Source organism: Lytechinus variegatus, chromosome 13, assembly GCF_018143015.1.
Source record: "Lytechinus variegatus isolate NC3 chromosome 13, Lvar_3.0, whole genome shotgun sequence".
NCBI classification, from domain to species: domain Eukaryota; kingdom Metazoa; phylum Echinodermata; class Echinoidea; order Temnopleuroida; family Toxopneustidae; genus Lytechinus; species Lytechinus variegatus.
The window spans coordinates 14,076,888-14,102,495 of NC_054752.1; the positions used below are offsets into that span (position 1 = coordinate 14,076,888).

General features: G+C 36.2%; 1 protein-coding gene across 3 annotated transcripts in view; it reads left to right on the forward strand.

The window, feature by feature from the left end:
• Positions 1-20,946, forward strand: part of LOC121426901 (rho GTPase-activating protein 21-like) — a 61,169-nt gene extending 40,223 nt beyond the window's left edge. For all 3 annotated transcript variants that reach the window (XM_041623306.1, XM_041623308.1, XM_041623307.1), the window contains exons 8-18: positions 25-157; positions 645-804; positions 1,813-1,908; positions 5,503-5,631; positions 6,356-6,424; positions 14,309-14,471; positions 15,304-15,476; positions 16,210-16,365; positions 16,903-17,116; positions 17,609-17,950; positions 18,421-20,946. In XM_041623306.1, coding sequence (XP_041479240.1) covers positions 25-157; positions 645-804; positions 1,813-1,908; positions 5,503-5,631; positions 6,356-6,424; positions 14,309-14,471; positions 15,304-15,476; positions 16,210-16,365; positions 16,903-17,116; positions 17,609-17,950; positions 18,421-20,198 — 3,413 coding nt within the window. In that variant the 3' untranslated portion in view covers positions 20,199-20,946. The remainder of the gene's footprint in view (positions 1-24; positions 158-644; positions 805-1,812; positions 1,909-5,502; positions 5,632-6,355; positions 6,425-14,308; positions 14,472-15,303; positions 15,477-16,209; positions 16,366-16,902; positions 17,117-17,608; positions 17,951-18,420) is intronic.
• Positions 20,947-25,608: the final 4,662 nt, after the last annotated feature.

Sequence of the window (25,608 nt, forward strand, 5' to 3'; positions counted from 1 at the left end):
TGTTCATTGATATTTTTGCGGTAGGTGTGTCAGGAAGGCAGAGACTTGTACGGAGGACATCGTATCTAAGAGCGACGGGATCGGACGGGGAAGAGGAAGAGCACGGTGACTCCGGGAGTGTCACCTCATCTCAAGAAGGAGATAGACCATCAAGAGAGTAAGTTAACACTGAGCAGTTTCTAGTAGTCAAGTACAGTGTCAATAGGTGTTTGTTGGGTGTTAGTGATAGGTGTAATTGGTTCGGGAAGAGGAAGAATGCAGAGACAATGGGAGTGTCATGTCATCTCAAGAAGGAGATAGACCATCAAGAGAGTAAGTTGATACTGAACGGTTTCAAATAGTCAAGTACAGTGTTATTAGGTGTTTATTGGGTGCTAGTTTTAGATGTAATTGGTTGGGGAAGGGAAGAGGAAGAACACTATAGGCTCAGGGAGTGGCACTTCTTCTCAAGAAGAAGAAAGACCATTATCGAAGAGAAATTGATACTGAGCGATTTATAGATGTTTGTTGGGTGCTGTCAGTTGGTTAGAGAAGAGGAAGAAAGAAGGACTGTCAGGTCATTCCAAGGAGGGGATAGACTATTAAGGCAGTATTAAAGTTATAAGACCTAAATTTTTATCTCGTTTTTCTTTTTGCACCACCAGGAAGATTACTCCGAAGCGAAATGCTAGCATTCGGAAGCTGAAGTCCTTCTTTGGAGAAGGAACACCCAAGATAGTGGAAGCGCAACAGACACGAAGGCCGTCTATGGTTGATTTACTTGGCAGTGGACCCGTTGCTAAAGAAGGGCCTCTTAACATCAAGGTATGTACTACAGTGAAACCTTTCTATAGTGGCCACCCAAGGGAAGATCAAAATATGGCCTTTATAGACAGGTGGCTGCTATAGACGGGTTCTTCCACACAATAATCTGCCTCCATGGAAATCAGGTTTTATTGGTAACTATATGCAGGTGGCTGCTATAGACAGGTTCTTATACACACAATCTGCCTCCATGGGGATCAGTTTTAGTGGTCACTATAGGCAGATGGCTGTTGTAGACAGGTCGCCACTAACATTTACAAATTTACTGATAAAGGCAGATCCTACCTTGCCAACAAGTTGATATGAACTATTAAAAAGATACAAATCCAGATGATCAATGGCATCGGTATGTCTTAATTTTCCTTTTTGGCTCATATCCTCCTTGCTGAATTCGGCCATTACTGTATATGCTGCATTTTTCGAGAACATACACTTTAATTTGCCTGAAATTGGAAAAGGTCTGTCACACAATTTCACACCCATATCTCATGCAGGCAGAGTAATATGAGAGTACATGGACCGTCAGCAGGCTTTATTTGATGTTAAAAATGCTGATCTGTTCCTTTAATACTGGATGCCAGCCAGCAATGACTTCACACAAATACAACTTTCCCAAGTCTAGACCTTGAACATTCCATTCTGTTTTCCATGACAGAGTGATGAAAGTTAACAAGTCAGAATGGAATCAAGAGGGCCCAGGGTATTTCTTTCTAGTTCATTATGGATGTGCAATTGACCAGTATTGGCATTGTGGTAAAGTCACTGCTGGCAAGGAGTGGATCACAGGTTCAAGTCTTTCTGATTTTGAGTAGGGTTTCTTTTCTGATCAAACATACATCTTTATTTTATTTATGTATTTAAAAAAATGAAAATTATGATATTGATAACATGATGCATGTCAGAAATGCCTTGACATTAATGATGAAACTTCCTCAGCTTTTAACATTGCATCGTTTCGAGACTGAATACTTTATCGTTATGAGTTTCGATTGTTGTTGATGATTACAGCTGGCTCCCAACCGATCATGGAAACCTGTATGGGCTGTCCTCAAGGGACAGGTCAACAAACTTTTCTTGATGAAGGAACAGAGGGACCCATCGCAGGTGTGTATTGTATACAGATATTCACAATTGTTTTGTGGGTCTGCTTGAAAGGCAAGAGTCAGAATTATAGTGATGATAATGATGATGGTGATGATAATGTTGATGGTGATGATGATGATCGTGGTGATGATGATGATGATGGTGATGTTAATGGTGATGGTGATAGTGATGGTGAAGATGATGATGGTGATGTCAATGTTATGGTGATGGTGATGATGATGATGATGGTGGTGGTGATGATGATGATGGTGATGGTGATGGTGATGATAATTCACCATATCCAATCTGTAGAGTGCTTAAAGGTGTAATGTGAGAAAGAGGAAGAAACTAAGGGTAAGTCCATCGGGATGGGTCAAAGAAATTACAAGATGTCCATGTAACGTATTTAGCAAGTAATTTTACTTCACACTAAAGATCAATTTATATGTGGTTCAGATTTGATGTGTAAATTTGAGGAGGGTCTCCTAATTCATCTTTAATCTTGAAATCTTTTCTGGATTTGTTGTAGTAGAAATCAATGTTATTACCAATGCTACAATCACATTCATATATAATTGGCAATAGTTTTTCAGGTCTGAAGTTGCAACACATGATGATAATTAGTAAACTTTTATGGGACACCATTTTTGTTTTGCTGAAGTAATCATTGGAAAATATTTGCCGAGTTTGAGTTTTTTTAGTTCTGTCACAAAATGGACCCAGTCCTATGCACTTTTAAAACTCATAGACAGAAAGAAATGACAAAGGCCAATGACAATTAGAAATAGGAATCTTTTTATTAGAATGTCTTCAGGTAACATTTCAAAAATTGTGGATAATTTCGTTCTTTGTAAGATGAATTTGTTGAGTATGAATAATTAATCTAATAGTTGTGTTGTTAGTAAACGATTGCACTTAAATCTGAATACATGCACATCAGTGATTTTCTTGATACCGATATGAATTGAATAGATTGACAATAGGGATTTAATTTAATTTAATTACTTGAATAATTGAATTTGAGGCAATTAAAAACAATTGAAAAAAACGGAAAAACCGATATACAATTTAAATGAATATTTGGCATTTGGAATTAAAATGGAATGTGTGAATATCACTAATTACTCAATTGGAATGATTCTAAATTCACTTTAAATGCTATTGATATCCACCATCTTTGACTGCGTGTAAAAGATATATTTAAGTGATTAGTAAATTGGAATAATTCTAAACCCTGTTTATGCTATTTTTAAACTGCAGTAAACTCCAGGTTTCGCTTGAATTCAGCATGCGTGATCCTGTAAAGTAACAATTTCCTGTATTTGAGGTTTTTCCAGATTACTTGATACTTAACAACCCTTATCTGTTACACATCATACATTCACTGAAATTCCACACGTGCAACCTGTATTGGATGACACACATTTAATAATGCAGAGGGAAGCTTCTTCCTCTTTTCTTTGAATAGTTTGTGAATGGAATGTCATCATGAAGCAGCCCCTTCCCCAAGGCTTTTTAAAGGGGAAGTTCACCCTGAAGAAAACTTTGTTGTAAAAATAGCAGAAAAAATAGTAAAAAATATTGGTGAAGGTTTGAGGAAAATCCGTTAAATAGTAAGAAAGTTATTAGAGTTCAAAATTTTGGATTTGTGACGTCATAAACGAGCAGCTGCCCCATGTGTTATGTAATATAAAATGCATGAATTTCAAATTTTGTATGGTTCCTGATGACTTAATTTTGTTTTCTTTTCATGATCGGGTGTGAAATGATTTGTCTATTGATATACAAAAGTTGCAGTGAAAACCATTTTCAATTTTTAGAGAAAATGACATTTCATTGATTTTTTACTATTGGCTGTGTAGGAATGCTGCTCGCATATGACGTCACAAATCAAATAATTGAAATTCTAATAACTTTTCAATTATTTGATGAATTTTTCTCAAACCTTCGGCAATATTTTTTATCATTTTTTCTGCTATTTTTACAATAAACTTTTTGTCAGGGTGAACTTCCCCTTTAATAAAGAAAGTGTTGGGGGAAGGGGGGGAGGGGAGTGGAGAGGATAGGAGCGTGGAAGGGAGGGAAGGGTGGGAAAGTAATAGAGACAATGAAATACATGCTTAATTTACCTTCATATTGCAATGCTACAGTGTGTACAAGTCCATACAAGAAAAAGATCGAAATTCTTTTTAATTTGCAAATTTTTCATATTAGGCTGAAAGAAAAAACATTAATCACTGTATTAAATCCAGTCAATCCTTGTGATAGTTGTGAATCTCACCTACTTTTATATTTTCATTCCATTTTGAAGAAAATATGGCGAACAGATGCTAATTTTGATTTCAGATTTATGGGCCTATAGATACATGTATATTTATATAATTTTTTTTTTCAAAAATAAAGAAAAAAAAGCTGAATAGTGAGGTCTGGACAACCCTCAATCTTCAGTTAACTTGTGTCATGCATGCCTACGACTCTATGTCTTATACGAGGAGTCTCCACTACATGCACAATGAAAAAAAAAGATTTCAGAGGTCACTCCGTACAGATATGTATTTTAAAAAAGACCAAAAGCAAAATCAATGAAAAATACAAACCAACCAGCCCTAATTATGTGGGGTTTTTTTGTCCGACTTAAAATCCTTGTAAAGCTCTTTAAGAACCAAACTTCTCTTTTAAAAGAAGAAGCAATCATCATGAAACAAGAGTTCACAGCATGTGGAAAGGAAAGAGGAAATGATGACAGGAAAACAGTGCGGATGAGATAGGATATGAAACCATATTTTATATCATAGAGTGTGATAACTTGTGCAGATACTATTCTTTTATAACCATTTCCTGCTGCTTCACATTAGATCGTCACGTTTTCTGTTTCTCAAATGATCTACCCTTGCATTGTGGGTGGATGTGCTCATGATCTAGTTTTAATTGATCCGTCCTAGGTATGCTGTGCGAGTGCCTATGCAGGTAATGGGGATCGGACAGAGAAGGCTGTCCATGAATTCTGGAGAATCGGTAGTTTTTAATTTGGTTTCCAAGATGAACAGCAACTTCAGTATGGTTTTCGAGATGAACAGTAGTTTAAATGATGGTTTAAGACGTGCGTGCCATTCAGATATGAGTGCATGAAGACCCTGAATATCACCGGGCAGAAGTAGTGATTCTGTCTTGAACAAGGATCTGAGGACAGAGTATTTTTTAGGTGAAGACAGCTGACAGTTCCATACGTCATCAGTTAGCATAATCCTTTTGTCCATACATGTATTCTTGATGCATTTTTAAATCTGTTTGTAACAGAATTATGGCAATGCTGCCAACCCCACATTGTCTGAAAACAGTCACTTACTTGTGTAGAAGAGTCTTTCAAGGCAAAAGAAAGTTGCCGCTTGTGTCTTGTGTCTACATTGGAACTTATTTGGTGCTGTTCTCTAACTTTTTGAGATACATGGTTTTAACACATCAGCGGCAATGAATCATGTAAGGAATCAAGGACTTTGAAGATAAAGAGGAGGAACTTTTTGTGAAAGAAACCCATGGTGTAGTGTAACTTCTCTTTTATAGATACTATAACTTTGAACTTTGACCTCTAACGTTTGACCTTTGTTCTTTGTATAGCACCTTGGCCTCCTTGATCAGCCCATCAGTTTGAATGGATCCAACGTTGACATCGCCTATGATTACACCAAGAAGAAGAAGAATGTCATCCGTCTTACAAGCGTTTCCGGAACCACCTACTTGCTCCAGGTTAGTAAGATTATGTCTTTGAGTTTAAAATTTTGTATAAGTTGTGGGAGAGTCTGATGCTGGCATATTCATATGACCTCATATCACGAACTATTGGTCATCAAAGTTTAGTCAGACCGTTACCCAACTCAAATATCAAATTTAGCTGCTATAGGGTGTGTTTATAGTACCTGTGCAAAGACAGAATGAGTGTGATTGTACCGGTAATCATTAAGACTGATCATAAACACATTTCTACTGAATACTGTTAATGCTCTCTTTGTTTTTTAAGTTGCGTGCAAGATTGACCAGGGAGGAGAGGTCAGGTTGGGGCAAAAACTTTTTCAAAATGATTATTACTTTATTTTGTACTCTTGATTAAACCGGAAACATGTATATTATGACTTAGGAATTTTTGTTGCATTTGTGGTTCCATCAAACTATATTTTGGGAGAAATGGAGATTGTAAACCCATCACTTTTGTGAGTTTACGATCTTGTGTCAGTGCTTAAATGAAAATGAGATCGGATGCAACTAAACAAATGGTCGATTGTGGTGTGAAAATATGAAGTATTCACACACCTGTTGCAGTCAAAGATTTATTTAATAATCAAATATATTTTCAAAGACGCTTATGTAATTATTGAACAAAATAAACTTGCAAAATATAACTTGAACAGAAAGCCATGCAGAATAAAATCTAAATTTTCATGATGTAATTTATATCCTTTTCCTTTGTACACAGGTTAGTGACACAGAGACGATGCTTGCTTGGATTAAAGTGATTCAGGAAAACAATGATCCTCAGGAAGGGGTAAGTAATCTCATCATTCTGTCCTTTATAGAATATAATGTTGGCTCATACAGCAGGGGGAAAAATTCATAGGGGCTCAGGGCAATTTCTCCCCCAAAATGCTCAAAAAGAGCCCTAAAAAGTGATTCAGGAAAACAATGATCCTCAGGAAGGGGTAAGTAATCTCGTCATTGTGTCCTTTGTAGAATATAATGTTGGCTCATACAACACGGAAAAAAATTACATAAAACTTTAACATTTCTTTTTAATGAAGCATTCGAATTGACCTTTCCCACTACTTATGCCATACCTGTATGTAACTGATTAATGTTGATGTTGTAACAAGTAAGTGTTATTCTAAATAATTCCTTATGTTGTATAATTTGTATTTCTTTAAGTGCATTGAGAGTCCTTTCAGGGGTCCGTTGTAGAAAGAGTTGCGTTAAAACGCAAGTAAAAAAAAATCAATCGCAAGTCCCAAATGCGAGCTGTTGATTGTTTGAAAGTGAAGTTGCACATGATTTTTAGAGTTGCATTTGATTGCAGAAAGCGCTTTATAAGAACTGCATTATTATTATTATTACATGGGGGCTCAGGGCAACTTCTTCCCCAAAATGCTAAAAAAGAGCCGTGAAAATAAAAAAGAGCTCTTGAAAATCCCTATTCATTGCAATGTTGAAGATTATCCAATTTTTTTTCTGATTTGGGAAGTTTTTTTGTGAAAGTAGGCCCAGTAAATAAAGCCAATATATATTTTTTTGCCTGTTATACAGTCAAGATTAAAACCCTTTGCAGAATTCTACTATGTTGATTGTGACTTGCAGCATGTTTGAGTTTTTTATGTTTTCGTATTTTACATTTTGTCGATATCATTTCTAATATTTAAAAAAAAGTAGATCACTTGAACTTATTTGCAGTAAAAAGAGACAAATTGAAGTCTGGAGTCTGGTTTAATATGCCATGGTCTAACTCTGTGATAAAATTATGGGAAGCAGAATGTATAAAACCTTTGTTAACATGGTATGTTTCTTATTTTCACTGTGCACTTTCAGACGCTATAATGGTGAAGAAAACTAATTCAGTTATCATTATCAGACAGATAGGAATGATCTGCATGATACAGATGACCTTACAAACCAAACCTGTACTGTTAGAGATTTATGTCACAGTTGGCTTTCCATAGTTAAACCACAACTTCAATCTAGAATTTAAATTCAATCGAAGTTCAGAATACAGGCCATAGAGTTTGAGGTTTAAGAGAGAGAGATAGAGAGACAGAGAGAGAGAGAGTAAGAAAGGACAGACAGGAAGATGGAAGTGATAGAGAAATTCAAGGGAAACCACAATGAATATTACATGCCAAGAAGAGAGGAAGGCCCCAGTCACACTAGCGATCCCAACTCCAGTCTGACCAAATCTATTCAGTTATTTCCAATGACATACCAATAGTCACTCTGTAGTCTGTTTCATCGGTGTGACTGAAGCAGAAGGGAATCAAGAGAGGAAGGGGGCATAGAAATGGGTCAATGCTTAATGAGCGAAGAGTGAAGGGAAGGGAAGATTGATTTGAGGTTCAGGGGCCCGTTGCAGAAAGAGTTGCACTTATTAAAACGCAAGCCAAAAAATCAATCACAAGTCCAAAATGCGTGCTGTTGATTGGTTGAAAATCAAGTTGCGCCAAAATTTTTAGAGTTGCGTTTGATTGCAACTCTTTCTGCAACGGGCTCCTAATCAGGGAAGGGGCTCATAATAATCTGTTATTTTGACCTGGGGCCCATCTTACAAAGAGCTGCGATTGATCCAATCTATCGTAACTATGGAAAGCCAGCAACATCAACATCTGAAATATGCATGTTTGTTCAAAATACTTTCTGGATATGATGTTTTGACATATATCATTGTTTTCTTGACAATTTTGTGTGTTAGCCTTTGTTTACAAAGGACATTTTGCAAAGTTCATGTAGAAAAAATTATGACACTGATGGATTTCCATAGAGTTACGATTGATTGGATCAATCGTAACTCTTTGTAAGATGGGGCCCTGGTTGGGACACTCATTACCTGTAGGTCTTTGTGTATGTTTATGAGCACATCAGGGTCCTGTGTTGCAAAGAGTTGTGATTGATCCGATCAACCCCATGTATTTGAAAATCATCGGTGTTGTAATTTTTCAGAACGGAAATTTGCAAAATGTTCTTATGTATTAAAAGAAAGCGGAGCACACTGAAAAGTTATAATGATGGATGCATGAATATTTATCTGTATTAGAAAATATTTTGAACAAATATGCATTTTAGATGTTGACATTGCTGGCTTTCCGTAGTTGTGGTTGATTGGATCAATCGCAACTCTGTGTAAGACAGAACCCAGATGTCTATAGTGATCTGACAAACTTTCAGATCCTTTAATGGTCTCACAGGGCATAGAAAGTGAAATTCAACCACATCATTTCTTTAGCCTGTGAACGCATTTACCACAAGGTTTGTGTCTGTCTGCTGAAATCCCCTTGAAACAGTTCATGAAATTGCGACAATATACAATGAATTCCCCATCACAATATTCCTTTTCTTTTCAAATTTCACTTGGAAATGTTTACCATACGATTTGTCATACTGTGATCTGAAAACCTTTTTCCAAGTGCTGTGGTTCATAGCTCGTGGAAGCCATGGGTAGTTGGACAGTTTGCAAAAATCTGATAGCTTCCCAATACCAATATTCTCTTCAGTATTACCTGAACGTGCTGAATGTAACTAGATGACTGGTGATACATGATGTAGTATGGTATTTCTCAGTCCCTCATTTCCCCATATGGTGGTTTCATAACAAATGGATATTGGTTACAAATCATCAAACAGGTGACTATGTCAGAGGGTTTGGTCACTTGGCAGAAAAACGGTTGTTTCCTTACATTTGGCTAATGAGGTCAGATCAGCCATGATTTTGTGCTTCCTAGTACTGCTGTGTTGAACATAGAAACGCCCACCGGTTGATTACTACATCTTGTCCTCATCGCTTCAGGTGGTTGTGGTATTGCCCTTCCTGGGGTGTAGTTATTGTCTTTCCTGTACAAATAATGTAGCACTTCTTCTTGAGAAATGTTTTGCTGAAATTGTAGTGCTATTAGAGATGCAGTGTGAAACAAAACCGGGCTAAGGAAAAGTGGGGCTAAGCATTTATCACAGAAGTCAAAATTGCACGTTAATCATGCTTTGGTGGCAAAATCATCAATACTCATGAGCTGTGGGATAGTCCGGGGTTAGGCATTAACTCCGGGTAAGCAAATAGTAAGGGGTTAAGAAAGACAGTGTGAAACTAACAAAAAAGAAAGTATGGGGTTAAGGAAGGATAGTATGAGGTTTGATAAGGAAATGCAGTGTGAAAAGCATATAACAGTTAACAGTTCAACCTTGGACTACATATTGTTGTAGCAGACATATAGATTGATCTAGGAAAGTATGGGGTTTTAAACAATTTTCAGGTTCTGGCATACATGTACATGTACATTCATCATTTCTTCCATGGACTGAGTGATGTGTACAGTTGTTTGGCATACAGCCATTTAATATGATATTACTGTTTACTTCCTTCTTTATACTTCAATTTTTCCAAAACAAGTACATGTTCCTTTAAAAATTTTCTTTCTGTATTGTCGGCCCTATAGAGCCGGATCAATCTGATTTTTGTTGCCCATTTTGGGGGGAGTAACCTTCATTTGTTTGTATGATGATTTATTTATGACAATGTTCTTTTGAAGCCTTACGGTGTAGAATGATTGGCTTTTATTTTTTCATTTCACAATATGCTTGCTTTTCTTTCAATAAATGTTGGCACGTTGCTTTTTAAAATTCAAGTAAATGTATCGAATGTAAACAGAGATGGATTTATCATCTTCAGAAGTACTGCGAACTTGGCAATTTGCTTGGTAAAAATAGCAATGTTTATCTTTCCAACTTGTTGCCAATTTAAAATTTCCAGTGATCAACTGATCATTTTGCTTCACTTCTAACAGCAAAAAGTGGGAACAGTATAGCACTTTTTTTCTAATCATTCATGTATTCTACTTTGGTGTGGTTTTTAATGCTCTGCTCGAAATGGTATTACATGTAGGCTATTAATTGTGGTCAACTCCGTTGGTTAATATTTGTTGATTATTGAAATAAAATCTGTTTCACAGTCAAAGAGGAAGAGGAAGACAAAAATATTGATTTTATCAAGTAAGGACATCCTGTTATGAAACATGAATTTTGTAAAAATTAATGATTAAATGTAGACATACATGTACCAATGGAAATGCATGTACCTACAATAAATCAAAAGCTTAGCAATTCTCCTAGTACACCAAGACAAAATCCCAACCTTACAAGTATTTTGTGTTGATAATGTCATAAAAGAAATTGTCAGATAAAATGCATTTTTAGAAGTACTGTATATGAGCACTGCATTAACAAATATTCACGAAATTCTACTCTAATGACACTATCAGTAGACTTTCATGAGTATTTGTTTTATCAGAAAACTTTCTTCGGCGTTCCCAGCCCATCAGGGAAATATCAGTGATATTCATTTTATCAAAGGAATAATGTATGTTAATTATGTAGATACACTTTTACAGTAGGTAGTTTGAGCACTTAATACAGAACCCTATAGAATCTCTATCTCTATTTGACCTCATTATAGAAACTTCCTTTTAAGTGTTATTTCTCATTTTTTTTCTGATATGGAGACAGTCGTAATCTTTTCTTTGTGATGTGCGTGATATGAGTAAAGCTTGTTGAATTAATTGCACTTCCTCCCATATTGAAACTGATAGTTTCAATTACAATTAGCTTTGGCAATGATGTGTAAATTTCAGTGGCTTCTATACATTGAAGAGTTCTTTAAATATGGAATATACATGTGGAATTTACTCCTTGGTGTTTTATTGAAGTCTTTTTTTTAATAAGATTTGAATGTTAAAGTACATTGTTGAAGGTTTTGTTGATAAAAAATTGAATTGTGTTCCTGCCACACAATTTGTTAAGATATGATCTGACAAAGTTACATGCAAGCAACATTTTTTTTTTCAGACTCAATGAAAAACATGGTCTCCGTTTTGTTACCAAATGTGCATGACATGTATCAGTTATCAAAACATTGCCAAATGTTGTGCATATTCATTCACTTGTCATGATTTTTCTTTAATATTGAGAGAGGAGTCAGCATCAATATTAATGCCATGAGTTTGTTTTACATGTATGCATCTTTTGTCAAAGAAAGTGCCCCCCCCCAAAAAAAAAAAACTTATGAATTATATGAAATGTACACAGATGACTGGCAAAAAATATAGTTCCCTACAATAAAAGCCCCCATATAGTATGGTCCGATAATTTCAAGCTGTGTATCTGGCACTTGAAACATTTGTGCTTGGTAAACTCTGTTTAATGTTGGTGACCTATTTTCACTGAAACTTAAATAAAAATGTTAACAGCCCTTTCCATGTTTGTGTATTAAAATGACTTGTATGTTGCAAGAATCATTTCAAGGTTTTCCCCCCTCTGTAAAAGTTTCTTGGTTGTTGGTTGGTACGATATAGTACAGTGTAGGAGGGAAGGAAGTAATGAATTTCTATGTGGAACGTCATATATAGTGACGTACGTGGGTGACCACTTACACTTTAGACTCGTCGGAACATCATACACGTTTGTTTTTAATAGTCATACCCACATCGTCCAGTGTAGTACTGCTGCAGTGTACCCGGTGATTGTAAACACTTCTGAATTTGAAATGACTGTTCGATATCTGTTGACCTTAAAGGTTTTGGATGTTACGTGGAGTAGAAACACAAAAGTCTATTTTAATCTTAATGGTACATGTAAGTATATTTTGTCAATAATTGTGTCAGTAAGTATGAATCATTTGGCTGTTGCGTATCACACAGAGTATCAAGCAATTGCTTTGTGAAATCATTATGGTAGTAGGGTCTATGGTGAAATGGAGCAAAGATAAAATGCCAACAATCCATTTTCACATCCAATTATGATGATTTTTTTTATGCTGACAAAGTAATTACTTTTCTTATTCAGGCTGCTCAGTGAAGTTATTTCTCCCCTCTTTTTGAATTTGAGAGAAACCTTATTTACATGTATCCTGGGGAGAATTTCATCAACATTTTTGTCCGACAAGTTGTTAGATCTGACAAACTTCCTTGATTTTGATTGGCTGAGAAGCACTGTTCCTATGGTAACTGTCGGATAAAACAGGACTTGTCAGATGGAACGTCTGACAAGTCCTTTCATGAAACGCTCCCCAGGACACAGATGCTTGTTTTTGCTTTGGGTGTATCTTAAAATATGTCTTACATGTAGTAGAATGTAATTAATAGACAATGGGACATTTATACCAACATTAAAAACAAACTGGTGGGCCTACATTTTAAGATTTGAGTTTCACAGGTGAGAACATGTAGGCCTCTAGCTTTATTTGCTATAACCTTGATATGGCAACTCGAGTGCCATGACATTTACATAATATGTCCCTTGTGTCATGTACATGTAGGTGTAAGCCCATTATGAGTTGAATGTCACACTGAATGTCACATACCATGCTACTAATGACTCTGATGGGGCCAGTCGGTGTGACCTGATCCCATTACTATGTCAACAATTCAATCCATGACATGGCCATAGGCCAGGCTAAGTACATGATACATCCCCTTGCCTTGTTGTTCACTTGTGCTCATTACATCATAACATCTCCTTCAGGGTACACGACTGAGCAGCATCCTTTAGGGGTTTAGAAGAAGATCCTGGAGTGCACGCTGTTGCTTGAGTCTTCTCTCTATTAATGTTTTATTTGGAGATCTATAACAATTAAGGAGAGCACTCTGTTGCTTCATTGATTGGTCCTTGTGGTCTTGAATCTTCAGCTACTGGAGATAGTGGTTGATTTAAATCCACATAGCTTGATTGATTGTTAATATTCATTACAAAGGAACATCGTCATCATAGTTTATATACTTCTCAAAATTACGTTGAAAAACAGAACAAGGAAGCGGTAGTTCACACAGTGTTTATTCAATCCCTGTTCCTTGAGATTTTATTACGTAGGAAGTCGGTTACTTCAAGTTGAACTGCTTGTTCATCACTCTGACTCTTCAGAAGCAAAGATCTTCTATCTTCATGGGGATTCTTCCATTGGGACAAAATGAGAAGAACGAAGGAGTATAAACTTTGTGTCTAGGGTCCTTGTTTCTTGAGTCTTTGCTACTGTTGTTGCTGTGACAGGAAAAGTCTATAAAAAGAATGGACAAAGTATATCTGGTTGTTTGTATTTAAAAAAAATTGCATTATGGTTGTCTCTGAAGTCTAAAGTATTAATCTGTTGATGCTTTTTTCCATTTTCTACACCTTCAGTACTTGCACCTTGGGAGATGATTTGAATGAAAAAATGAAGTGAAAAAAAGTTACAGCAGTGAAGCAATGTGTATTATTGACTCATAGAATGTTAAATTGTGTGGTTTGTCAGTGTGTGTTAGAAACATGAAAATTTACCACACATTGTCCCCATTTTCCTGCACATAACTTTCTTTGTAAACAACAGGGCATAACAAAATCTTGAAATTTTCCTTACAGATACCATAGTCACGGTGAATTACTTCAATGATTTAAATTTGTTTTCAATCTGAGCCTTGTTTCATAACAAATGCATAATTTCTATAACAAGTTTACTGTCAGCCAGTCATTTAATAATTTAAGTAGCTTTAAACTTTTATTGCAAATTTGTAATCATAACAAGTTTTATGAAACTGTCCCCTGGAGTGTCAAGAGGAAACAATATAAAAGTTGTAAGTTCCTGAGATTCTCTCTCAAAATACCATGATCATGTCTAATCTCTTGAGCTCCTTTTTCTTTCGTTTTTCATGAACAGGAGAAAGAGAACAACTTACTGCAGCTATTAGACAAACCTAACAAGGGTGAGACGCAACCTACTCACCAAGGCAAGGTGCCGTCACCGAGTTCTTACAGGAAGAAATTCTTCAAGTCTGTAACCTCACCAGGCACACAGCCCAAGCCAAGACCAACAGCTAAAGGTTAGTACATGTGACCAACCACCACAGAACCCACGAAAAGTCTCGAAATGTGGAAGTTTAGTCCAATGTCCCATCTGAAAGATGAGATACTATAAAGCTTTTTGAATTACGGAATATAACCCGTTGCCAATGGATCACCAACCATCACAAAAACCACAAAAAAGTTTCCAAATGTTGAAGTTGGGTTGAGTGTCCACTATGAAAATGAGATCCAAAGCTGTTAAATTACAGTAAATAACTCATGACCAAAGTGGATGTCTAACCACTGCAAACCCACAAATAGTCTCCGGTTATGAAATTTAGTTATTCTTTACGAAAGAGTAGATCCTATGAAAGCTAATGACGTACAGCTCTGTACCAAGGGATGATTCTAACCTACTTAAACCAAAAAAGAAGAATATTCAAGTCTATAAATTGTTCAATTTGAGAAAAAGAAGGATTTAATTTTACAAAGTCTATTGAAGCTCACTATCACTCTTTCAATATTACGCTAAGGTGAGCAAAATAGAGAAGATCAGAAGTTTTTTGTTTTTTTTTCAGGGAAGGAGCAGGCAGATTACCCCTAAATTGCTCTATTTGTTTCACTCTGTAGGGGATATGCACTTGGTAAAGTTATTCGTTGAATTATTCAGATATTAAAGCATTCAATTTTCAAATTGGAATGTTTGCTTCAGCATTACATAATTACATTAACCTAATATCCTATATCATTTTGTAATCTAGTTCAACAAAGTTTTGGATATACAATGTATAGAGAGCTATTGAAAGCAGATCATATTTCAGCTTTTTGTATGTTTGTATGAATACTTTGATATTGTTTCATTTTGTACAGAGGAAATGCTCGCCAAGGCCAAAGCCAGCCAGAGCTTTGCAGACCGGATGAAAAGGCACATCCGTGGGCGTGGTCGGACAGGTGGCTATCCGTACCCCTTGGATGATCCCATGATCGGCAATGCTACCTTCGGAGTTCCTCTGGAGGAATGCACTCCCTCACAGTCCAATGAGGTAACAATGACCTTTCATTGATTAAAGATAAATGCCAGTTGTGGTAACGATTTCAAAATGAGTTCGTACAGAATCCAATGAAATGACCACCAAAGTGTCTGTTTGTATGAATAAAAAATATGTGCCAAAGGATTCTGGAAGAAATTGTGTAATTGCTGAGAAATTAGCAAATAAGCACGGGATTCGGGTCAAGCGTCGGGCCGACATTCAAAGCAATAATAATCCACTGTCCCACGTGCGCTTATCTGTGTTGGTGATCTTCAGTGGGAACATTTTTCAGCGTAGATTTCAAGATTTTACAAAGATCAGTTTAATGTACCTGTACCAGATCTAGATCCTCGATGATATAGTGACAATTAAGCCTGGTTTTACACACTTTCTCATGAAATCAGTGTTTACTGCAACTACTTTCATTTATCTTTAACATGTTTGAAACTGGAATACATACTGTGACTCAATATTAAGATTCTATTAAAAAAAAAATAAAACTAAAAATATTGAGGTCTTAATAGGCTAACTTATCAAACTTCTATCAAGAGTTCATTATTTATCATACAACTTCAACAAACCCGGTGAGAAGTATGGGGGGGGGGGGAAGTAGGAGGACCTTATTGCAAATCCACATATGTTGGTATGCTATATATGCAACATGTAGATAAAAGAAGCATGATTATTGTCATGAAAATGTATTATCATGTACACTGTATATATTGGTATTGGTGTTTTTCCTCAGCTTGTACCGATGGTTATCGAGATCTGTTGTTCCATCGTCGAGGCTAAGGGTATGGACATTGTCGGTATCTACAGAGTTCCAGGCAACAGCGGCGGTATCTCGTATCTCAAAGAAGAGCTCAAGAAAGGAGTGGATGAAATCGATCTTACTGACGAGGTACGATTGATTCAGCTGTATTAATTAGTTTGGGTTGCTTTGGTGAATAGATAATGTGGGCCCAGGTTCATTCAAGTGAAGAGCTTTTCCATAGACAGACGATTACCAGATTGCCAATACATTTCATTAATTCCTGTTGCTTTTTGGTAAATTTGTTATCAACACAAATTATTGAAGTGTGCATATAATTCATCATACAATTCATCATTTAGACTGCTTTTAACCTTTGCTCTCTAGGACATAGAAGATGCATAATTTATGAAATATATTTTACACAATAATTTTGATGATTGACTCTCATTAGGCCCATATGCCTGCATTCATATGATTAACATTGCCAAATCATTATTCTTAAATGTACATTGTAAAATCCTCATTCATTATATTTGAATCATTTTCTCTTTATAGATGATGGATAATGAATAATAATGATGAATTTGCATTGCAATTCTCTACTGTTTGAAGCATCTCCACTTATTAATAAAAGTTTAAGCTTCTTCTAACATCTGTTTCTAATATTTTTCTGCTCAATCACAGCGGTGGCAAGATGTGAACGTAATCAGCAGCTTGCTGAAGCTGTTCTTCCGTAAGCTCCCCAACCCCCTGGTGCCCAACAACCAATACAAGGAATTCATCGCAGCCAATCGTCTAGAGGAGCCATCAGAGAGGATGTGGGCTCTACGCAGACAGATCCATAACCTTCCAGATCATCATTACGAAAGCTTCAAATACCTTGCTAACCACCTCAAAAGTAAGTTGGAGGTAGATCAAAATGATCCACAATTTCAACTGAAGTTGTTTTACAATGTCAGACATTGTCATCAAGCCCTTTTCTCAATTCAAGCCTTCCAAAATGCTCAAGTCTGAGACTGAGATATGGGTTAAAATGCAATGTTTTATAGTTGCTGTTTTAAACAAAAAATTCAAAATGGCAGATGAAGTCATGGACAGATAAAAATGTTACAGGGTATTGATTCAACACCTCTTAATTGACAAAGTTAGCATAAAAATAAAATGTGGCAATAAAATCTTACAGGGTTTACTAATATAGCTAAAAAGAATACTTTTTCTTTGTATGCCATTTTCCTCACCTTTTCAAAAGTGTCTGTATGAGTATGACTCTGATGTTGAATGAGATCCCTAGACAGTCAGAGGAACATTTTTTATTAATTGAAATTATACTTCAGTTTGACCTATTCAAATGTACGTGTAATAATAGGCAATTCTTCCCTGTCTGTCATAGGTGTAGCTGCCAATGCGGACGTGAATCGCATGGAAGTCCGCAACCTCGCCATCGTCTTCGGCCCCACCCTGGTCCGCTCCGGAGACGATAGCATGGTAACCATGGTGACCGACATGTCCGACCAGTGCAAGATAGTGGAGAGCTTGATCCTCCACTGTGATTGGTTCTTCAGCGATGACGTGGAGAGCCAGCAGGATGTCCCCAGCGACGCCATGAGGCTGAACAGCTGGGAGAAGAAGAAGGGATCGAGACGGAGGGGAGAGGAGGAAGAGGATGGAGGGGGTCACAGGGAGGAAGAGAATGAGATGGATAAGACCGGTCCACTGAAAACATCTTCAATGGGTAAGACACCACTGAACTCTGAAGATGTCATCTTGCCCACTTCTATAGTTTGGAAAAGCATACTTTAAAGCTTCAAAACAAACTCGTATAACAATAGTCAGAAGAGAAATAAATGTTCTAATTTTTTTTAAAGAAATTCACTTCTTCATAATGTCACAGTAGGTAGAGGTAATGATGGATCAGCCCAGGTTAGATAGATGTACAATAAAATTTTGCATGCCATCATTTAATTGCAGAATGGTGGGCCATCTTGTTCAATCTGGCATATCTGCTCCTGCCTAGAGGAAGGGTAATCCTCAAGTTATTATTCTAAAGTTTGACTTTTGAAACCAAAATATGTGTTTTCGGTTTGTCTGTTATACTGCCCAGCAACTTCTTGTGGGAAATGATTTTCTGTTATATGTGTTCTTCAGATGTGAGATTTACAGTGTAGCTCACTAGTATATGCCATTCTCATTACCTCTTTACAGAAGATGTCCATCTTGGCGTTAGGAGCCTGTTTACTTCAAAAGACCTCATTCTCTCTGTGAATACTGCTGCTCAGCGAAAAATGAAGTCACCCAACAAGCCTTACTCTCCAGACAAGATGGACACAAGTGAAGTCAAGTACAGAAGACCTAGCCCGGAGCCCCCTCAGCTGCATACCATCAAACTTCATGATCAAGAGTCGTTGCGTCTTGCCGTCGGTCAACAACCAATTACAATAGATGTCGGGGATGAGAGGACTTTACTTGCAGCTGGAATTAGGAAGGACGATAACAGCAGCAAGGTTATTCTACGCCAGAACTCGCATGGATCCACCGATTCCAAGTCAAGCAGCGGAAACGATGAAAACCCAAAGGAGATGGAAGCTATGTTTCAAGGTTCTCTCTTTGGTTCCAGCAATAGATCTTATCAAAGGTCCTACTATCAGAATTTCCAGTTTGGTTCTACGCGAGGTAGAAAACTGTCGGACTCGTCGGAAACTAGTCAGTCGTTGAACCTAGAGCAGGAGTTAAAATCCCTGACTAATGCAACAAAGACAGAGACAAAGCGAGACAGCTGGGTGCAGTCAGACTATTCCAAAGAGCGTGAGCGGATAGAGCGTCAGCACGCTGAGGCGTTAAAGGACTTAGAAAAAGAAGATAATACAAATATTGAAGAGTTATTTAAGTCTAGGGACTATCTTAGTGAATTAGCAGCTGTTTCAAATAAGATCATGGACTATACAAGTAAAGGTGTTGAAAGTCCATCTTCAAGTCGGAAGCACTCGCTTGAGAAGTCTTCAGGTAGGGGTCAGTCTAAATCCTCCAATAATAACAATGCATTTGTAGCCAACACTGCACCTAAAGAGGAATCAACCAAGAAACAGCCAAATGAATCATTTACTTCGTCCTTGCACATTGATGAAAGTGACTTTGTTCAGTCTATGAAAGCCACATTTGAAGAACGATTGCAGAGAGTTTTACACCATGAGAGTGAGGACGATTCCTCGCGACCTACCAGTCTCGTCAGTGAGAAAGACACTCATCACCACCCTGATGAACCCAGAGGAATTCATTATAGGAGTAACTCTGTAGATAGGTCCGAAGTCCTGCGACGTAGGTTAGAATCTCCTGCGTCCTCAGGATCAAGCTCGAACACCAATTCTCCTGTAAGGTCAAAGGACAGTAGCAAATCTGCCAAATCCAATGTGACCAAGTCTCCTTCTCATTCTCCCAAGAAGTGCAGTCGAATTGAAGTCATCCTCACCATGGAGAAGAGAGAAGCGACTCCAACGTCCCTCCGCGACAACATCACCAACAATGCCCAGGAGTTCTCAAAGACTCGTAGAGGATCTGCCAAAGACACTGCGTCCATCAAGGAGAAGAACAGGGAGAAGAGGCATAGGAGACACACTGTCGGTGGTGGCAAAGACATGCAGAAAGCCGTCAGCGAGCACCTTGCTAATGAGGAATCTAAGAAGATCAGCGCGGTGGATAGACTAAAACCATTCGGTAAAGAGAACTTGAAATCCACCTCCAAACCTCAAGACATCAAATCATGGTTAGAGTCAGAACGACATCGCAGCACCAACAGCAGCCCTAATCTCGTAAGCACGGTTCAAGCATCCATCGCAAGGTTGCATGCTCCAGAAACAGACAAACAGAGGAAAGAAAAGGAGCTCCGCAGGAAAAGCACTCCTGTTCTAGGTACAACCGATTTCAACAATGAACCTCACAAACTCTCCAGGATGCCAAGATACTTTGAAATTGAATCATACTTATAGACTGATCGAAGGGTCTTTGTAAATTCAGCTACTGAAATTTTTTACAGTAACCATGACATAATTTATACATATATGTTTATTAGCTGAGGGAGAGAATGTGAGAGAAAAGTTTTATAGATATATATGAAAATATATTCCCTTGGTAAGTTATTCTTGCTTGTTAACCACAAGAGATTTTCCAGTCATAGCTATTTATATGTTAGTGTGTTTTGTCCATTTTTGTCCAGAATGTTTTTATGTAGATTGCTACAAAGTAGCATTGAGTGCTATACGGGTCTAAGTTATTGACTAAAGCTTCATAATTTTACACAATAAACAGTAAATTCATCTGTCTGTTAGTATACAGGATATCAGTATTTTTTCTTCTAGACTTCTGTACGGTTTTAATGACTAGGGTTTTTTTTTAAAGAAGCTGGAGTAGACAATGAAAGTTGCAAATACTTGAAACTCTAGCTTCAATTTGATGATTGTAAGGACTGTGTCATTCAATGGATGCAGCTCATCACATCAAGGCGTGTTACACAAGGAGATATGATCAATATTTTACAATTGATTGTAACTTTCATACATGATTTGTCATAGAGGAAATTACACATATTTGTACCATTAATTGTATTTTCCATGTTACAGGCAGAGCTGCCAAGAAGTACCGATTTTCAGTATCTAGTACTGAAAAATGAGACGAATACTGATGGTTTCATGCTAAATACTGATTTCTCAAGTTCCAGTTTTATGTGTTGTCCTATGGTATTTCCTTGAAAATACTGATTTCCTCGCCAAAATACTGATTTTCTTTCAGCTTTAAAAATACTGAAATGTTCTTGTTCAGGTTGGCAGCTCTGTACAGGGCCAGAACAGTTAACATCAAAAGAATACATTGATATGTACGATTTTGATTTTTGTACAGGGTTTACCACCCACTTTCTGTTCCATTTAGTTGTAAAATTGTCACCTAATATGTAGAATTTCTTAACAAAAATCATGATTTTGCAGTTTTACCAGACATATACTAGTATTATATGCTTGGTAAAACTTCAAATTCATGACTTTTGTTGAGAAATTTTATTATCTTTCAGTCACGATGGAATCTGTATGGACTGTTCTGCCCTACTTTGACAAAAGGAAGCAAGTGAAAAATAAACCAAAATTTATTATTTGTTGTGTTCACTCCTGACAACTGATTTCCTATTCAAGGCCAGATAGCATAGAAAAAACACTGATCCTGGATATGAAACGTGGCTGGTCTACCCTCATGCTAATGCATTGGCATTTATGTAAATTACACATCTTGATCTTTTACAGAAAATTGCACTTTTGTTATTTTTTTTTGGCTTTTGTTCAAAAAGGGTGATGATAATGAGGAAATTAGTCTCACAGGATTCAACCTTTTATTTGACTTTATGAAGATAGAAACAGTGCAGTGATGTGGAGACAAAGTACATTGATGATCTAGGTGACATAAAATACTTGGGGCCCGTTTTTCAAAGAGTTGCGATTGATCCGATCAATCGCAATGATGGAAAGCCAGCCAAGTCAACATATGAAATGCATGTTTGTTTTTAAAAAAATCTAGATATGAATGTATATCCATTAAATTAAAGGGGAAGTTCACCCTGAAGAAAATTTTGTTGTAAAAGTAGCAGAAAAAAATAGTAAAAAATATTGGTGAAGGTTTGAGGAAAATCTGTTAAAGAGTAAGAAAGTTATTAGAGTTCAAAGTTTTGGATTTGTGACGTCATAAAAGAGCAGCTGCCCCATGTGTTATGTAATGTAAAATGCAAGAATTTCAATTTTTGTATGGTTTTCTTATGACACAATTTTGTTTTCTATTCATGATTGGGTGTGAAATTATTTGGCTATTGATATACAAAAGGTACATTGAAAAGTATTCTCAAATTTCTGAGAAAATGACATTTCATTGAGTTTTTACCATTTGCTATGTAGGAATGCTGCTCGCATATGACATCACGAATCAAGTAATTGAAATTCTAATAACTTTTCAATTATTTGATGAATTTTTCTCAAACCTTCAGCAGTATTTTTTGTTTTATTTTTTCTGCTATTTTTACAATAAACTTTTTGTGACAATTTGGTATGTTTTCCTTTGTTTACAAAGGACATTTTGCAAATTTCCTGTAGAAAATATTACGACACTGATGGATTTCCATAGAGTTACGATTGATTGAATCAATCATAACTCTTTGTAAGACAGGGCCCAGATTTGACACATTCCAAGGCATGAATTCTGGATATGAATCAATGTTATTCTTTACCATCATTGATACGAAAGTGTCCATTGCCTGATCTGTATGTGTCACTTTTAAGGAACCTGGCAGTAAAATTTACATTCTTGATCATTATATAAAAAGAAAGAACAGAAATAATGTTTTAAAAGAACCCTGTCAACATTTTTTTTTAAGGAACTTGCCATTTGTTGATGTAAAAATAATTCTACATTTTTTTATGGGCTTGCTCTTATAACTTAAATCTTTAAAAGTTTGTTGAATTGTTATCAGAATGATTTTGTTGATTGTAATTTATGAAAGCATTGTAATAGGGAAATGGAGATCAATATTTTCACGAAAACAAAGTTATCTGGAGCGAACAGACTTATTGATTTTTCCATAAAACAAACAAGTCAGTATGCAGGGGGGTAAGGGGCTTTTAATATGACAACACTTACAATCCAGAAACATATTTTGATGGAATTATTTATTGTGCATATAAAAAATATAGAAATACATATAATGCAGCAAAGAAAGGTTATTTGAATATTGGGTTCATGAAATGGAAAGGGTTGACACTTTGGATATTAAACTACATATCCTGCTGGAATGGAAATACTCCATTTGCTGATTTAAAACTAAAAATTTCAATCACATGTGACTTTTATTTTCACAAAATTTGTTCAGAGATAGCTAGAATATTAAGCACATCAATTTGGGTAAAATAATACGGCCGCTCATTAGTAGAACCAAACATGTGATTTCTGTTCATGCAACATTTATTATAAGAACTGCGCATCACACAGGGTTCCGATGTCATGAATGCGTGTAGCTTAAAGTAGAAGTGATGATTGACATGTGGTAATTTGGATTATTTTGATAAAATTTATCGAGAAAAAGAGTGGATTACCAGGATATTTCTCACATGGATCTTTTCATGGAAATCTGGGGCCTGTTTCATAAAGGACTTGCAACTGTTGTGACTGTGCTATTATGGCAACTACCATGGTAAACTTGATTATGATTGGCTGCTGAGCCCTGTTACAATGGTAGTTGCCATTATGGCAAAGTTACAACAGTTGCAAGTCCTTTCATGAAATGGGTCCCTGACAATATGAGACTAATTGCAATTCACTTTTTCTGTCAGTAGAAATGAAATTTTGACAAAATAAAATCACCTTTTTTCTATCATGATTCTGACATTTTTAGATGGTGTTTCGTGTTTGGTAATGACCATGTATTGAGAAATAATTCACACATCTTATTGTCACATTTTTGTTCTCTTGCACGCATTATCATTCAATGGGGGTGTTGACAATAGTTTTTACGAATTAGGTTTGAAGTAATTGATGGATGTTTAGTAAACATTCTTTTATCTGTTCACCAAGAAAATTACATATATAAATTATAAAACAATCTTTGAATATACAAGGTGAATGATATCTTAAAGCTAAGTCATTGTTTTGGTTAAGACTGCAAAATCATTTGTTGTTTGATTCTTTTTTTAGATTATGATCAAAACTTAAGATGTTTTGATGTTTATGCTCTCTTTAGATGGATGATAATCACATTTGATGCAAACTGGAGTGAACAATTAAATCTTGAAATTCTACATGATCTTGTGCACATATCAGTATATTCAAGGCAGTTGATTAACCCTCTTTATTTGATCGGTTACAGAATAATGTTTATTTCACTGTCAACACATGACTCTGACCTGTAATATGTAACATTTTCATGGACTTCAATCAACTTTTTGCCAAAAATCTTGAGTGAAGTTACCTATGATCTCATGCACATCTTTATATTCAAGGCAGATATTTGGCCCTGTAATATTGAGCAATGACAGATTAATATTCTCTTTTACCGTTAGCACTGACTTGCACTGTCATGTGTGAATTCCCTCCTTTTCCTGAATTTGAACAACAGACATCATGACAGTTATCTGATAAATTTTGGCATTTTAATTCCTTTTTTTTTTCAAACTACCAGTAATGAATATTAGTGAATAATTACTCTTAATGAAATCTTGTACGAAAGGGTTTAAATGCAAACCGATGAAGTGAAAATGGGATTGTTATTTATTTTAAATAAGAGCTACTTGTACGATGAATAGCAAACATGCGTTTGATTGTTTATCTCTTACAGCCATTGATATTTTGTGACTTCCACACCACCCTCATAATGACACCACTGCTGCCATTGTACAATTGCCAGTTCCAGAGAAGTAGATTATCGAAATGCAAGTTGAAGGCATTATGTAGACAGGGTTGGATATGAATTAGTGATATTTTCACTTATTTCTGACAGATTGAAAATTTGAAGCTGTATGGATATGATTATGTACTTTATTCTTTTCTTTATTTAATTTTAATGTGCATTTTGGAAATATCCATGTATATTTCTAATCAAATTACATTTCTGAATTTTTATATGACTAATCAAGATGGCAAATGAGCAAGAAGATTGATAGTATTGACAGTTTATTATTAGTTGTCTGCATATATTTTAATCAATGTTATTGAAGGATATTTGTTCCAGTAAGTTTTGTATTGCATTTGTACAAAAAATGATAGTTCATTAGCATAATATTAAAGTAAATATTTCTTTATACATGACTTCATGTGTGTTATTTTGTTTTAAAAAAATGAATCATTTAAAAAAAATGAGAACAGTGGGATGAGGAGCATTCTGATCAGACTTTTTTTTTTTGGGGGGGGGGTTGAACCAGTGTTGAATCCCCCCTCCACCCTTCCCAACTCTTTTTTGAGCTAAAAATTCTGGAGTCACTGATGGGGAACTAACGCCAGAACTTCAGCAGGCCTAATTTTTTTTTTAGAAGCAAAAAATATATAAACAGGGCTGCCTGCCAAGTCTTTCTCCCCTTACAACTTTTCTGAGCGAAACACTCTGGCATTAATCAATGAGAATGAAACCCATAACTTCTGTATTCTTTTTGTCAAGCAAAGCCTATATATATATATATATTTATATATATATTTATATATATGGTGATGATGATGGTGGTGGTGGTGATGATGATTATCATTGATGATGATGATGGTGGTGGTGGTTGTGGTGGTGGTGGTGGTGATGGTGATGAAGATAAATGATGATGACGATAAGCATAATAATGAGTGGTGGTGATGATAGTGATGACTATGGTTGTGATAATGAGTATGATT